The following is a 12,332-nucleotide window of genomic DNA, read 5'->3' as shown; positions in this document are numbered from 1 at the left end:
TAAACAGGACCAAACAAGAGTAAAAGAAACAATTTGAAATCTCAGCATAAGGGAGCTTGTTCTTTATGTGAAGAGCAAACCAAAGTTTTTAAGTATTTGAGGGTTTGTTAAATTATCAGCATTTGAGCTTTAAAGATTGTTTTCAGATCGTTCATGATGTAACTTTTCACCATATTAAAGTTGCTACTTTAAACTAACCTAAAATCTCTACAGAAGGAGCCACTAATGATCAGGATGTCTTTTGGAGAAGATCATTTTCAGGACATGGTCACAAATTTGTTTGGTCTTCACTCCATAGACGATTGGGTTGAGAAAAGGTGGAACAAAAAGGTAAAGGCTGGATAAAAGGATATGAACATATGGTGGTATGTGAGAACCAAACCTGTGTGTGAAGAAAGAGAAGAAGCCAAGGAGATAGAACTGCAGGAAGACACAAATATGAGCGATGCATGTATTAAAGGCTTTCAATCTTGCTTCCTTCTGGGGCAGTTGAAAGACAGTGACAAAGATCTGAACATAGGACAAAGTGATAAAGCTGATGTCAAATCCTAAGATAGTGAAGGCAACAAACAGACCTAATATCTTGTTGATCCGTACATCTTCAGTAGCCAGTTTCACAATGGCCATGTGCTCACAGTAAGAGTGGGAGATGACTGTGGTTCGGTAGAATTTAAGACGATATTTGATAAGCACTATGCATGGTGCTACAAGAATGACAGCCCTGAGTATCACACCGATTCCAATGTGAGTCAAGAGTTTTTGGGAGAAGATGCTGGCATGTCTCAAGGGGTTACAGATGGCCACATAGCGATCTAGGGCCATGGCCAGTAAAACACCTGATTCGGTTGCCTTGAATGTGTGAATAAGCCACATTTGTAGAAGACAGGCATCAAAGGAAATCTCTGTCAAATGAAACCAAAAGATGCCTAACATTTTGGGAAGAATACACATGCTAAGTGCAATGTCTGTGGCCCCCAACATGGCCAGAAAAATGTACATTGGACTATAAAGGCTGTTTTCATATTTGATTATCACTAAAATTAATGTATTCCCAATCACTGCCATAAGGTACATGAAACAGAATGGAATCCCGATCCAACACTGCACTGACTCCAGGCCAGGAATCCCGATGAGTGTTAGTACCGAGGGCGTGAAGACTGAGCCATTGGGTCTGAGCATGGTGATCTGAGTAGTAGTATCAAGAAGTGCTACTTCTATGTCATCTTTTAACTCCTGTTAAAACTGCAAAATTAAAAATTAGAATGAGTTATTTCAGCAAAATATACTTTAGTTAGACTAGGAGGATACCATCTTACTTTCTCTGCCCAATGACTGATCTCTAATTTTCCATCTCTTTTCTCAATGTCTTTAAGTAACCAATCATCAGATTCTATGTTTCTGCATGTCCTTTTTTTTTTTTTTTTTCAGTGAGAAAAATTAAGTGGACATACTGTATGGCTTCTTTCTGGTCCATGACTACTGAAAGAAATTCCCCTTAGCTTGTGCTTTTGTGAGTGCTAATCATCAGTGCTTTCTTTCTTTTTTGGTCACCTACCAATTGGAATTGAGGGAAATTTTCATCTAATTCAAAGTAATGAATTTGAAGATTAGACTGTACCTAGATCTGGCATGAAGGATCTATAGTAGTGGTAAATCTTTCTGTTTGGTCATAATCAGAAAGCAAGTTTGATTAGAATATTTTTCAGTTTTGCAGCTCACTGTTTTTTTTTTTTTTTTTTTTTCTTTTTTCTCTTAAATTGGTTTCTTCTTGGCCAGATCCCTCAGAAATACATTCTCTCCAAGTGCTTTAAACTAATTATTCAAACTTTCAGTGTTTTCCCAAAAATGAGCCCCACATCTTTACCGTCCTCCACTTAAGCTCTCAGGAAATAAATCCATTACTTTTAAAAGTCATGGATGTTATCCCCATATCCTTAGGAGTTCCTTTAAGATTTGTTCTATGCCCTGCTATGTACATATCACTTGTATTCAATTTCAAGTGTCAATCTAAGTCTTCTGTTCTTCTCCCTCTTTACAAATAACCATTAGGTCTGAAAAGCTATTTTTTCTTAATTATTTGCAATAATATAAGAACTTGTGTTAAATGTAATGTTTCCTTTACTTAGAGCCTTATGCATCTAATAGCCACTCAAAATACAATTTCTATAGTTAACATTTTTCTTTTACACAATTGTATTTCATAGAACCAGAGTCAGCTCCTTATTTGTCTCTGCCCTTCAGTAGATACTTCATTCATACCACTATTTGCTTTCAGGACCTCCTATAAGTGACTTTGTCTTATCATTTTCCAAACTCTTTGGGGTTTTTCCAGGCTGACAATTCCCTACTATTTCTTCTGTGAATACATGTATACGGATATGTGTGTGTTTAACCCCAGGAAAAGCAAAATATTAATTTACTAATTAGTAAATATTTTTTGACTAATTGTAAAACTCCTTTTTGGAACCATTAAAGCAAATATAAAACAAAGACTATGAGAAAGTCCTAAAACAACAGATTTGGAATAAGAAAAATCTCTGCTCATATTCTCTCCATCATCCTTCAAGTTATCTCCCCTGATAAGCTTAGATTCTCTCACAGACAAAAAGATATATCTATCCCACCTGAGGTCAATTGCAAGAGCATTTGTTGCTTACTTTTCTTAAAACTTATTCCTCTATGAACAAGGCTTTCCTTTTGGACACTCATGTTTAGGAATTCTTCTTGGAGCGAATACACAATATACCAAAGCAGATGTTTTTCAAATCAGAAATTAACATTTGAGAAGTTTATTTCCTAATGATTTTATTAAATACATATTAATTAAGCATCCACTATAATCAAAGCATTATTTACACCAGCTATAGAACAAATATCAATGTATTTATCATATAACTATGAAGTACTTACATTGTGCTGAGTGCTTGAAACTCAAAAAGTAGTGTCAAACATTGTTAAATAAGTATTATATTATCTTTTTAAGTTTGTAAATTTTTAATTTTCCTCTGACTATTATATTGGCACCATTATCCTATTTTATTAATGAAAAGCTGCTGCTGCTAAGTCGCTTCAGTCGTGTCCGACTCTGCGACCGTACAGACTGCAGCCCACCAGGCTCCCCCATCCCTGCAATTCTCCAGGCAAGAATACTGGACTGGGTTGCCATTTCCTTCTCAAATGAAAAACTAAGACTTGTTAATTTATAAATAAATATTTGTTGTTGTTCAGTCGCTAAGTCATGACTGACTCTTTTGCTACCCCATGAACTGTAGCCCTCCTCTGTCCATGGGATTTCCCAGGGAAGTTGCCATGGAGTGGGTTGCCATTTCCTCCTTCAGGGGATCTTCCAACCCAGGAATCGAACCCTCATCTCCTGCACTGAGAGGCATATTCTTTGCCAGTGAGACACCAGGGAAACCCATAAGTAAATGTACTTTGTTCTAAATTATATGGGATACTGATCTAGGTAAAACAAAAAAGTAATTTGTGTCTTCTGAAATTTTACAGCTATAATTCAGTAAATATTAGGAGATACATTCAGACAGCTAAATCAGGATGGATTGTATTAAAATACACAAAAAATTTCAGTGAGATTGTTCCTCTCAGGATCTGAAAGAGAACAACTCTTAGGTTAGCTTCTTAATTTACTAAATAGTTTTACTATATACATTATAGTACATGTTTGTTAGATGCTACTTGTCTGGCATAGGACCCCATTTGGAACATCATGGTATCCATATACTTGCTAACAATCTCTATGGTTTGACTCAAAAATACAGGCTACTCTCTTTATCCAGAATATTTGAGCAATTTAACATGGCTGTATAAGGAATACTTGACCCAGAGAATCCATAAAACATGGAAGCCATAGCTATAGGTAAGTTAATATTGTGAATAATTGCAGAAAGGAAAGTGAGCAAAAGAGAAGAGAGCAGTAAACAAATGAGCAGATACAGAAATAGAAAAGTGTGCCTTCAATCTAAAAGACAATATCTCTTATGAAAAATGTACCTTTCCAGATGATAGTTTTACATTCCTACTGAGAAAGAAAATTCTTATTTTATGGAGAAGACAAATAATTTAAACATGAAATTATTTTCTCCGCCTTTGACCTCTTCTCTCCCCCTAGATTGCATTGTTTATCTGTCTTAAGCATCAGACCAAACTAGCCCAAGGACAGAAATACCTGCTTCATTAGAAAGTAAAATATTCTCCTGACACCACAACTCCTTAAAAGGTAACATTCCTTCTTAATCTTATAAGGGGTTGCAATGACCCACCACGTTGTTCTTGGAGATCTGGATTATATAAAACATCAATAATACATCATTCAAAGTACAACTTTCTTTGCCCTAAAATTTATATAACTGTGCTTTCATTTCAAATAGAGGGAACAGTCCACAGATTTTTCTGAGATGTTGTTCCTGGATTATAATCTTCAATTTGGCCCAAATAAAATTTTAAACTTGCTTCTTAGATTAATTTTTTCATTGATTCTAACTTCATGAGTCCTAATGACAATTTTCTGGGCACTGTTTCCTAAGCATGGTACAGTTACCAAGATATGTTGATGTTTAGTTGCTAAGTAGTGTGTGACTCCTTGTGACCTGGTAGACTATGGCCCACTATGCTCCTCTGTCCACAGGATTTCCCAGGGAAAAATACTGGAGTGGGTTGCCATTTCCTTCTCCAGTGGACCGGATCTTCCTGACCCAGGGGTTGAACCTAGGACTCCTACATTGCAGGCAGAGTCCTTACCACTGAGCTACCGGGGGGCCACCAAGGTATAGGTCAGATAAATTTTTGTTTTGGGGTAATTCTCTGCATTTGTAGAGGTTTACAACATCCTTATTTTGTACACATTAGATTTCAGTAGCTCTCGCTCATCTTGGCACTCAAAAGGTATTTAGATGTCACCAAATAGCCCATAGATGTGTAGGGAAAAGCACATCACCCTGGTTGCTAAACATTATTATACAGTTATACAGAAAAAGCACTTTTAAATTAATAAGAATGAATGATTATGTTCTTTTAATCAAAATGGGCAGAATAAATTGCCTATGAAGGGGAATAATTTTTCAGTAGAAATTACTAGATAAAAGAGACTTAGACAGGCATGGTAAAAGAAAATAATTTGTACAAAAATCACAAGGGCTTCCTGGTTGTTAAAGCGTCTGCCTGCAATGCGGGAGACCTGGGTTCGATCTCGGTTGGAAAGATCCCCTGGAGAAGGAAAGGACAACCCAATCCAGTATTCTTGCCTGGAGAATCCCATGGACAGAGGAGCTTGGTGGGCTACAGTCCATGGGGTCACTAAGAGTCGGACACGACTGAGCGACTTTACTTTCACTTTCATGTGAGATATGGTGACATTGTCTCCATACAAATATTTTTCACATATAAATCATTTCATAAGCAGAAATGATGGCTAATAAAAGGAAATAATATCAAATGTAAAGTGTTTTAAACCAAATGGTTTTATATTTTTGGTGGAAGGACACTTTTTTTGCAAGGTGAAGAATTCCCTCTGTTGGCAGTTTGATGAATGGCTTGTAAGATATGGCAGCTAAGTGTAAAGAGACCCAGTCAGAATGATACTAATGAGAGCCCATACATTACATTATGAACTATTATGGTATACCAAAAGAATAACAAGGAATAAAAATCTGTGAGACTCATTGACTTTATGCAGCAGAAATTAAGGAGAGATGAGGCTAAAGGAGCTTTTTCCTTGAGAAATTCAGCTATGGATGACAAAAGAAAAGCTGAAAGGAACTCTGTATACAAATGTAAACAGATTTAGAAGACTGAGGAAAGGTATCTTAAGCTCTTGAAATTCATAAGCCAGGGTAAAATTACCTGGATTGACTGAGCGACTTCACTTTCACTTTTCACTTTCATGCCTTGGACAAGGAAATGGCAACCCACTCCAGTGTTCTTGCCTGGAGAATCCCAGGGATGGGGGAGCCTGCTGGGCTGCTGTCTATGGGGTAGCACAGAGTCGGACACGACTGAAGCGACTTAGCAGCAGCAGCATGTTTACAGCATAAAACATGAATTATTAGTGTTACAACCCCAATTTTGAATCAGCTAAATTTCAAGATGTAAAAGATTTAAGGAATTCAGGGCTCTAATTCCACACTTTCTACAATCTCAGGAATCTTTCCTCTATGAGCTCTCTGACATTCACCCACCCTTCTGTCTCAAGTCCTCGTGAATATAGAGGACTGCTTGTTTCTGAGATAGCATGCCATATTTCAGGACAGCTCCAAATGTCAAATAGATATTCTTTATAATGAGCCTTAAAGGGCTTCCTTCTTAATTTCTTCTTAAAGTCCTAAATCTTCAATTCAATGATTATAATAGCCATTGGTCATGGCAGTTAATTGCCCAAGATCTGCGGTCAGCCAAGAGAGTTTAAAATCTGGATGCTACAACTTAACGTTTGCCTTCTCTGCACCCAGTTATAAAACTTTGAATTGTATCAATTTCTTTATTTCTAAAGCAATATTCATAGATAGAAACTAATTACCATGTGACTTTGATTATTAATGACAAAATCCATCTAAATAGTTGGAAGGAAACATAAAATATATTGATTTGTCAATAAATGCCAGTTATTAATCAATGGGCATTTATGTTCTCACAAATAACTTGTCATATTTAATGAACACTTTATCTAAATAAGTGTTTCTACTGAATTACTTGAAGGGCAGGTTTTTCCTCCATTTTTTCCAGTGTGAATGTGAAAGTGAAAGTTGCTCAGTCGTGTCTGACTCTTTGTGACCCCATGGACTATACAGTTCATGGGATTCTCCAGGCTAGAATACTGGAGTGGGTAGCCTTTCCCTTCTCTAGGGGTCTTCCTGATCCAGGTGGGTTCTTTACCACCTGAGCCACAAGGGAAACCCAAGAATACTGGAGTGGATAACCTATCCCTTCTCCAGTGGATCTTCCCAACCCAGGAATTGAACCAGGATCTCCTGCATTGCAGGCAGATTCTTTACCAATTGAGCTATGAGGGAAGTAAATATGTATAATTTCCTGACCTTTTAACAAATAAGTTTTCCATTAATCTATCAGCACAGATACCAATCTCTAAATATCCTTCTTTTTCAACTTCATTTTAAAATTTGTTACCAAGTGTGGCTAAGTGAGTCAGAAATGTTGTGAAAAGCATGAGAGACATCTCTCTGGTGACTAAACACTCAGCTACTGTAGGATTGTATTACTTTTTTTTTTTTACATCCTGGAATTGGATTGTATGACATATACATTTTTTTTAAACCAATCCTCCAATTTCCCACACTCAGTGCAGAATCTCAAACCCAAAGACTTACCAGGGATCATCTGTGGTAATACAAATAGAAACCATAAAGTAGAAAACGTTGTGACATTTCAGATACTGAAGAGTGAATGCTTTATACTATAGGATGCACCTGGGGATTGGTTTTCACCAATCCCTGGAGAGCTCTCAGGTTCACTGGAGACAGGAATGAAAAGAAAGGCACGTTCAGAGCATATAAGATTTATCTCTAATAGCTGGTTCTGCATCTAAAAAAATTCTCAAACTTTGGTTTCACTTTAGAATTGGGAACCAAAATGAACCTCCTTCTAAAAATTTCTAAGAGGACAGTGCCTCAAGACAGCACAAAACAAGTCAGTGGTATTTATTTACAAAAATAATGAAACAATAAAGGTAAAACAAACATCTTGAAATGTTCAAAATAACCATCCAAGACATGCTGACAGAGAAGTAAAAATATATATATATATATATATATATATATTTGTAATCTAATTTTAGTCAGAGAAGCACTGACTTCTTGTTTAGTCCCATGATTGGGGCTGACCTGGGATTTTCACCTCAGAGCCTCAGCTACCGGTCATTTTCTGAGCTTCTTCTATGTAAAATTTGGTACACAAATCTATCCCATATCCAAACCAGTTCTCACCAAATTAGCCCAGTTATGTTCAGAATTGTTATGAAAGGATGGTATATATTTTTTTTTAAATTTAGTGTCTAAAATTGATATCAATTTCCACATGAGAGTTATTTACTTGGTTGAAAGAAAGGTTTGTGCCTTTACAATAGTGTTTTTAAGTTTCAGTATCAAGAAGAGAAAGGAATAAACTTTGATTCACTGAAAAGAACAAGAGAGAGTGGCTAATAACCCTGGATTACCAGATTGACCATACTTGAAGTCACACTGATTTTGTTCTTGTATCATTGGGTTGCTGCTGCTGCTGCTGCTGCGTTACTTCAGTCGTGTCTGACTCTGTACAACCCCATAGATGGCAGCCCACCAGGCTCCCCCGTCCCTCGAATTCTCCAGGCAAGAATACTGGAGTGGGTTGCCATTTCCTTCTGCAATGCATGAAAGTGAATAGAGAAAGTGAAGTTGCTCATTCATGTCCGATTCTTAACGACCCCATGGACTGCAGCCTACCAGGCTCCTCCGCCCATGGGATTTTCCAGGCAAGAGTACTGGAGTGAGGTGCCATCGCCTTCTCCGATCATTGGGTTAGACATTATTTATTAGTCCTGTTCCTTTTGAATTAAAAGACTCTCTGACTTCATCCTCTATTAAACTGCCATAAAATTATCATCATTCTAGGAAAAGCAATGGGCTTCCCTGGTGGCTCAGACTGTAAAGAATCTGCCTGCAAAACAGGAGACCTAGTTTTGATCCCTGGGTCTGGAAGATTCCCTGGAGAAGGGAATGGCAACCCACTCCAGTATTCTGGCCTGGAGAATTCCGTGGACAGAGGAACCTGGTGGGCTACAGTTCATGGGGTCGCAGAGTCAGTCACGACTGAGCAACTTTCACTTTCAGAAAAAACAATGGTATAGGATTGTGAGCAGATAAAGGTAAACCAGCTCAGCCTGGATCAGACTGTGTGTGTGCCTTTGCCGCCACTGGGCACTCAGTGATTCACATGAGCAGATTGGAATCAGCTGTAGCTGAGAATCTGCACTAGAAAAAATAAAACACAAAACCAGTACTTATTAGAGTGCCAATAGCCCACTGAAGTAACAGGTGAACCCATGATTAAATGAAATATTTTCAGGAAAATCAAGATTTTCTTTTTGAATTTTTTTTTTAATTTTTCCAGAAATTCAAGAAAATCTGCTTTTCAGATAGTACATGAAGTAGATGGAGGTGAGGACCACAGATGCACTACTCTTTATACATATTGCAATGGCCAATATAGACCTATTGAATGACTCCCAATATACTTTTAGAAAATATGCAAAAACTGTTTGAACCTAAAGCCATCAAAGCGCTGTAGTATGTTAGAGGCATATATATTCTTATATGTTACTTAGTTAAAATCTGTTACAACAGTGGGGGATATGTTTTCTAAATGATGTGATTTTTTGTTTTGTTTTGTTTTGTTGACACATGTATTATAGTTCCTTTGAAACCTGAATATCAATGACATTTTCCAAAGCATTTTTAATAGAAATGTATGCTTTTGTGAAATAAATTAGGAAACAGCAAATTTTCAGAAAAGGCATTTATTTCCCAATGTTTTTAAAAAAAGAAAACAGTTTAAAATCATAACCAGTTAGAAATTGAAGTCAAATAGCTTTACTAAAAGATGGCTAATAAAACTCATCAAATTAGTAGAAATATGAAATATGAAAAATAATTAAATGAAATTTGAATTAATTTCATTTGAAATTAATTAATTATTAATTTAATTAATAATTAAATAAAAATCAATTAAATGAAATATGAAAAATAAAAATAAAAATGAAAAGGGTCTGAACATGCCTACAGTGTTTGTAGAATTGTCTAAATGAAGATGGTGATCCTTACCATTCAGAGAGAAAAGGATCATGAAAAAGCTTATTTGGCCAGATATCTGCTTACGAGGTGCAAGAGCATATTAAGGTACATCATACAATAGAATATCATTTAAGCATAAAGGTAAATGACATGCTTATTTATGTACAACCCAAAGAAACCTTGAGAACATTATTCTAAGTGTCCTCTTAGTTCATTATTCTTTATTATCTTTAATTATCTTGATAGAACTGTACATTAATTGATAGGTAGATGTCTTTCTTATCTTTATTTCTTATCTTACCTTATTCATTATTCTTTCTTTCTAAGAAGAAAGCCAGACATACAAAGCCAAATATTGTTTCATTCCACTTATATGAGATGTCCAAGGTAGTGAAAGCACAGACACAGAAAGTCAATGATGGTTGCTCTGTAATGGGGCAGGAGAATGAGAAGTACCTGCTAAGGGGAGTGGAATATCTTTATTAGGATGGTGAAAATGTTCTGGAATTTGATAGTAGTGTCAGTTGTGCAATTTTTTGAACATATCAAAAACCAGAGACTTATACTCTTTAAAGGGTGAGTTGCATGGTATGTGAATTGCATCTCAATGAATTAAAAAAATTTTGTGTCAGTATGTTATAGAAAGAACATACTAGAAAAATTACTAGATGCATGTTTTTAAATTTAGTATATACCAAATAAATGTGGTGACATGAATTGATGATCAAAAAGGCAGCTAAGCTCAAATGTAATTGTTAAATATTTATTCAGGGGAGAATGGTTATATGGGAATTCTGACATTTTACCTGTTTTTATTTTTGGTAAAACTTAAACTGTTCTAAAAATAAAGTGTAGAAATTAAAGATAATTTAAGAGTAGGAATACAATTATGAAAATATAATCTGATCAAATTAATAAATTATTTTATTTATGATTATTAATTAATTAATTAAATTATTAAATTATTAAACACCTCTTCTTCCACATGTTTTTTAGTGCATGCCTGCTTAGTCATTCAGTCAGGCCCAACTCTTTGCAACCCCTTGGACTTAGACTGCCTGGCTCCTCTGTCTATGGAATTGTCCAGGAAATAATACTGGAGTGGGTCGATATTTCCTCCTCCAGGGAATCTCCCTGACCTAGGGATTGAACGTGCATTTCTTGTGTCTTCCGCACTGGCAGGGGAATTCTTTACCATTGTGCCACCTGAGAAGGCTTTGTCTTCTTTAGGAAACCATGCAGATTATCCTATTGTGAAAATAAATTCTCATTATGAAAGTTGTGGTAGAATTTTTGTGCCTTCATTTTCTAAATCCTCAGCAATATGTATTTGTTCATATTTAAAATGTTTCATATATGTGTGTACGTCAGGAGTATACATATAAATTACAGATGAGATCTATATGAAAAAAGAAGTTACATACAGAGAAAATGTTGTGATACATGCTATGAGAGCTATTAGGAGGGATAGAGACAGAAAGGAAAATGGTCTAAATTCCTTAGAGGAAATGCGTAAGTTCTAAAAGCAGGAGAGCACTCAGCATGTAAAAAAACTACACATATTGGTATACATAAGATCAGGAATAAGATACAGATTCATCAAGTACTTTCTGTTGAAAAATCCACAGCATTTGTATGAAAAATGCCAGCAAATAAAAGATGAAAAATATTATTTTCTTCTTCATAGGTTCTTATGTAAGGTTGAAAACAGGAATAAGATGATCCCTTGGAGGAGGAAATGGCCACCCAATCCTTTATGCTTGCCTGGAGAATTCCATGGACAGAGGAAACTAGTAGACCACAGTCTAGGGGGTTGCAAAGAGTCGGACACAACTGAACACACTCACACACACAATAGAGAGAAGGTAATTTATCTGAGAATTTATTTTAGAAATAATCACTGAGACCTGTACATTTTATAGAACTGAGGACAATAGCAAAAGCCAATGATGTTCCTGGCTTGGTTGAATGAGTAAATAATGGTAACCATTTCTCAATTGAGAATACTTTTCAAAAGTACTTGATAAAAATACAATTTATCCTGATGTGCAATATTTTTCAAGAATAGTACAGTAAACTCCTTTATACAATGTACCCAGGGTCACAAATGATTTTTCAGTTTGCCCCATTTTGCTTTATCACTCAACAAATGACTAGATAGATGGATTGATAGGTAGATAATTGGATAGATTATTTTTCTGAAGTGTTTTTGAGTAAATTAGAGACATAATATTCCTTTACAGCTAACTATTTTGTTATATATTTCCCTAGGAAAAGGGTAATCTATTGCATAACTATAGTAGTATAGCCAATATCAGAACATTTAGCACTAAAAACATTACAGCCTAAGTAGTATTCCATATTCCAAGTTTGAAAATAGTTCAAAGACTTCTATACCTTTATTTTCTTGCCCCAAATCCAATTCAGATACACAGTGCATTTAATATTCATGTCCTTTTAAACTTCTTTAACCTATAGCAATGTCTTTGACTTGATACATTTTCTCCTTTGTTTTGTTTCATTTCTGAGAGTTCA

General features: G+C 35.7%; 1 protein-coding gene across 1 annotated transcript; it reads right to left on the bottom strand.

The window, feature by feature from the left end:
• Nucleotides 1-222: 222 nt before the first annotated feature.
• On the bottom strand, nt 223-1,179 carry LOC129628217 (olfactory receptor 52A5-like). Its single transcript, XM_055547641.1, has one exon. It carries the CDS (start codon nt 1,177-1,179, stop codon nt 223-225), a length of 957 nt encoding a protein of 318 aa, XP_055403616.1.
• Between the last annotated feature and the right edge of the window lie 11,153 nt (nt 1,180-12,332).

The sequence above is a fragment of the Bubalus kerabau genome, chromosome 15, assembly GCF_029407905.1.
Source record: "Bubalus kerabau isolate K-KA32 ecotype Philippines breed swamp buffalo chromosome 15, PCC_UOA_SB_1v2, whole genome shotgun sequence".
Classification (NCBI taxonomy): Eukaryota; Metazoa; Chordata; class Mammalia; order Artiodactyla; family Bovidae; genus Bubalus; species Bubalus kerabau.
The sequence above is the reverse complement of the archived record's forward strand: the minus strand, read 5'-3'. Positions and strand labels throughout refer to the sequence as shown.

Coding starts and splice junctions, on each gene's coding strand:
- LOC129628217 (XM_055547641.1), bottom strand. CDS start 1,179: ATGCTCAGACCCAATGGCTCAGTCTTCACGCCCTCGGTACTAACACTC.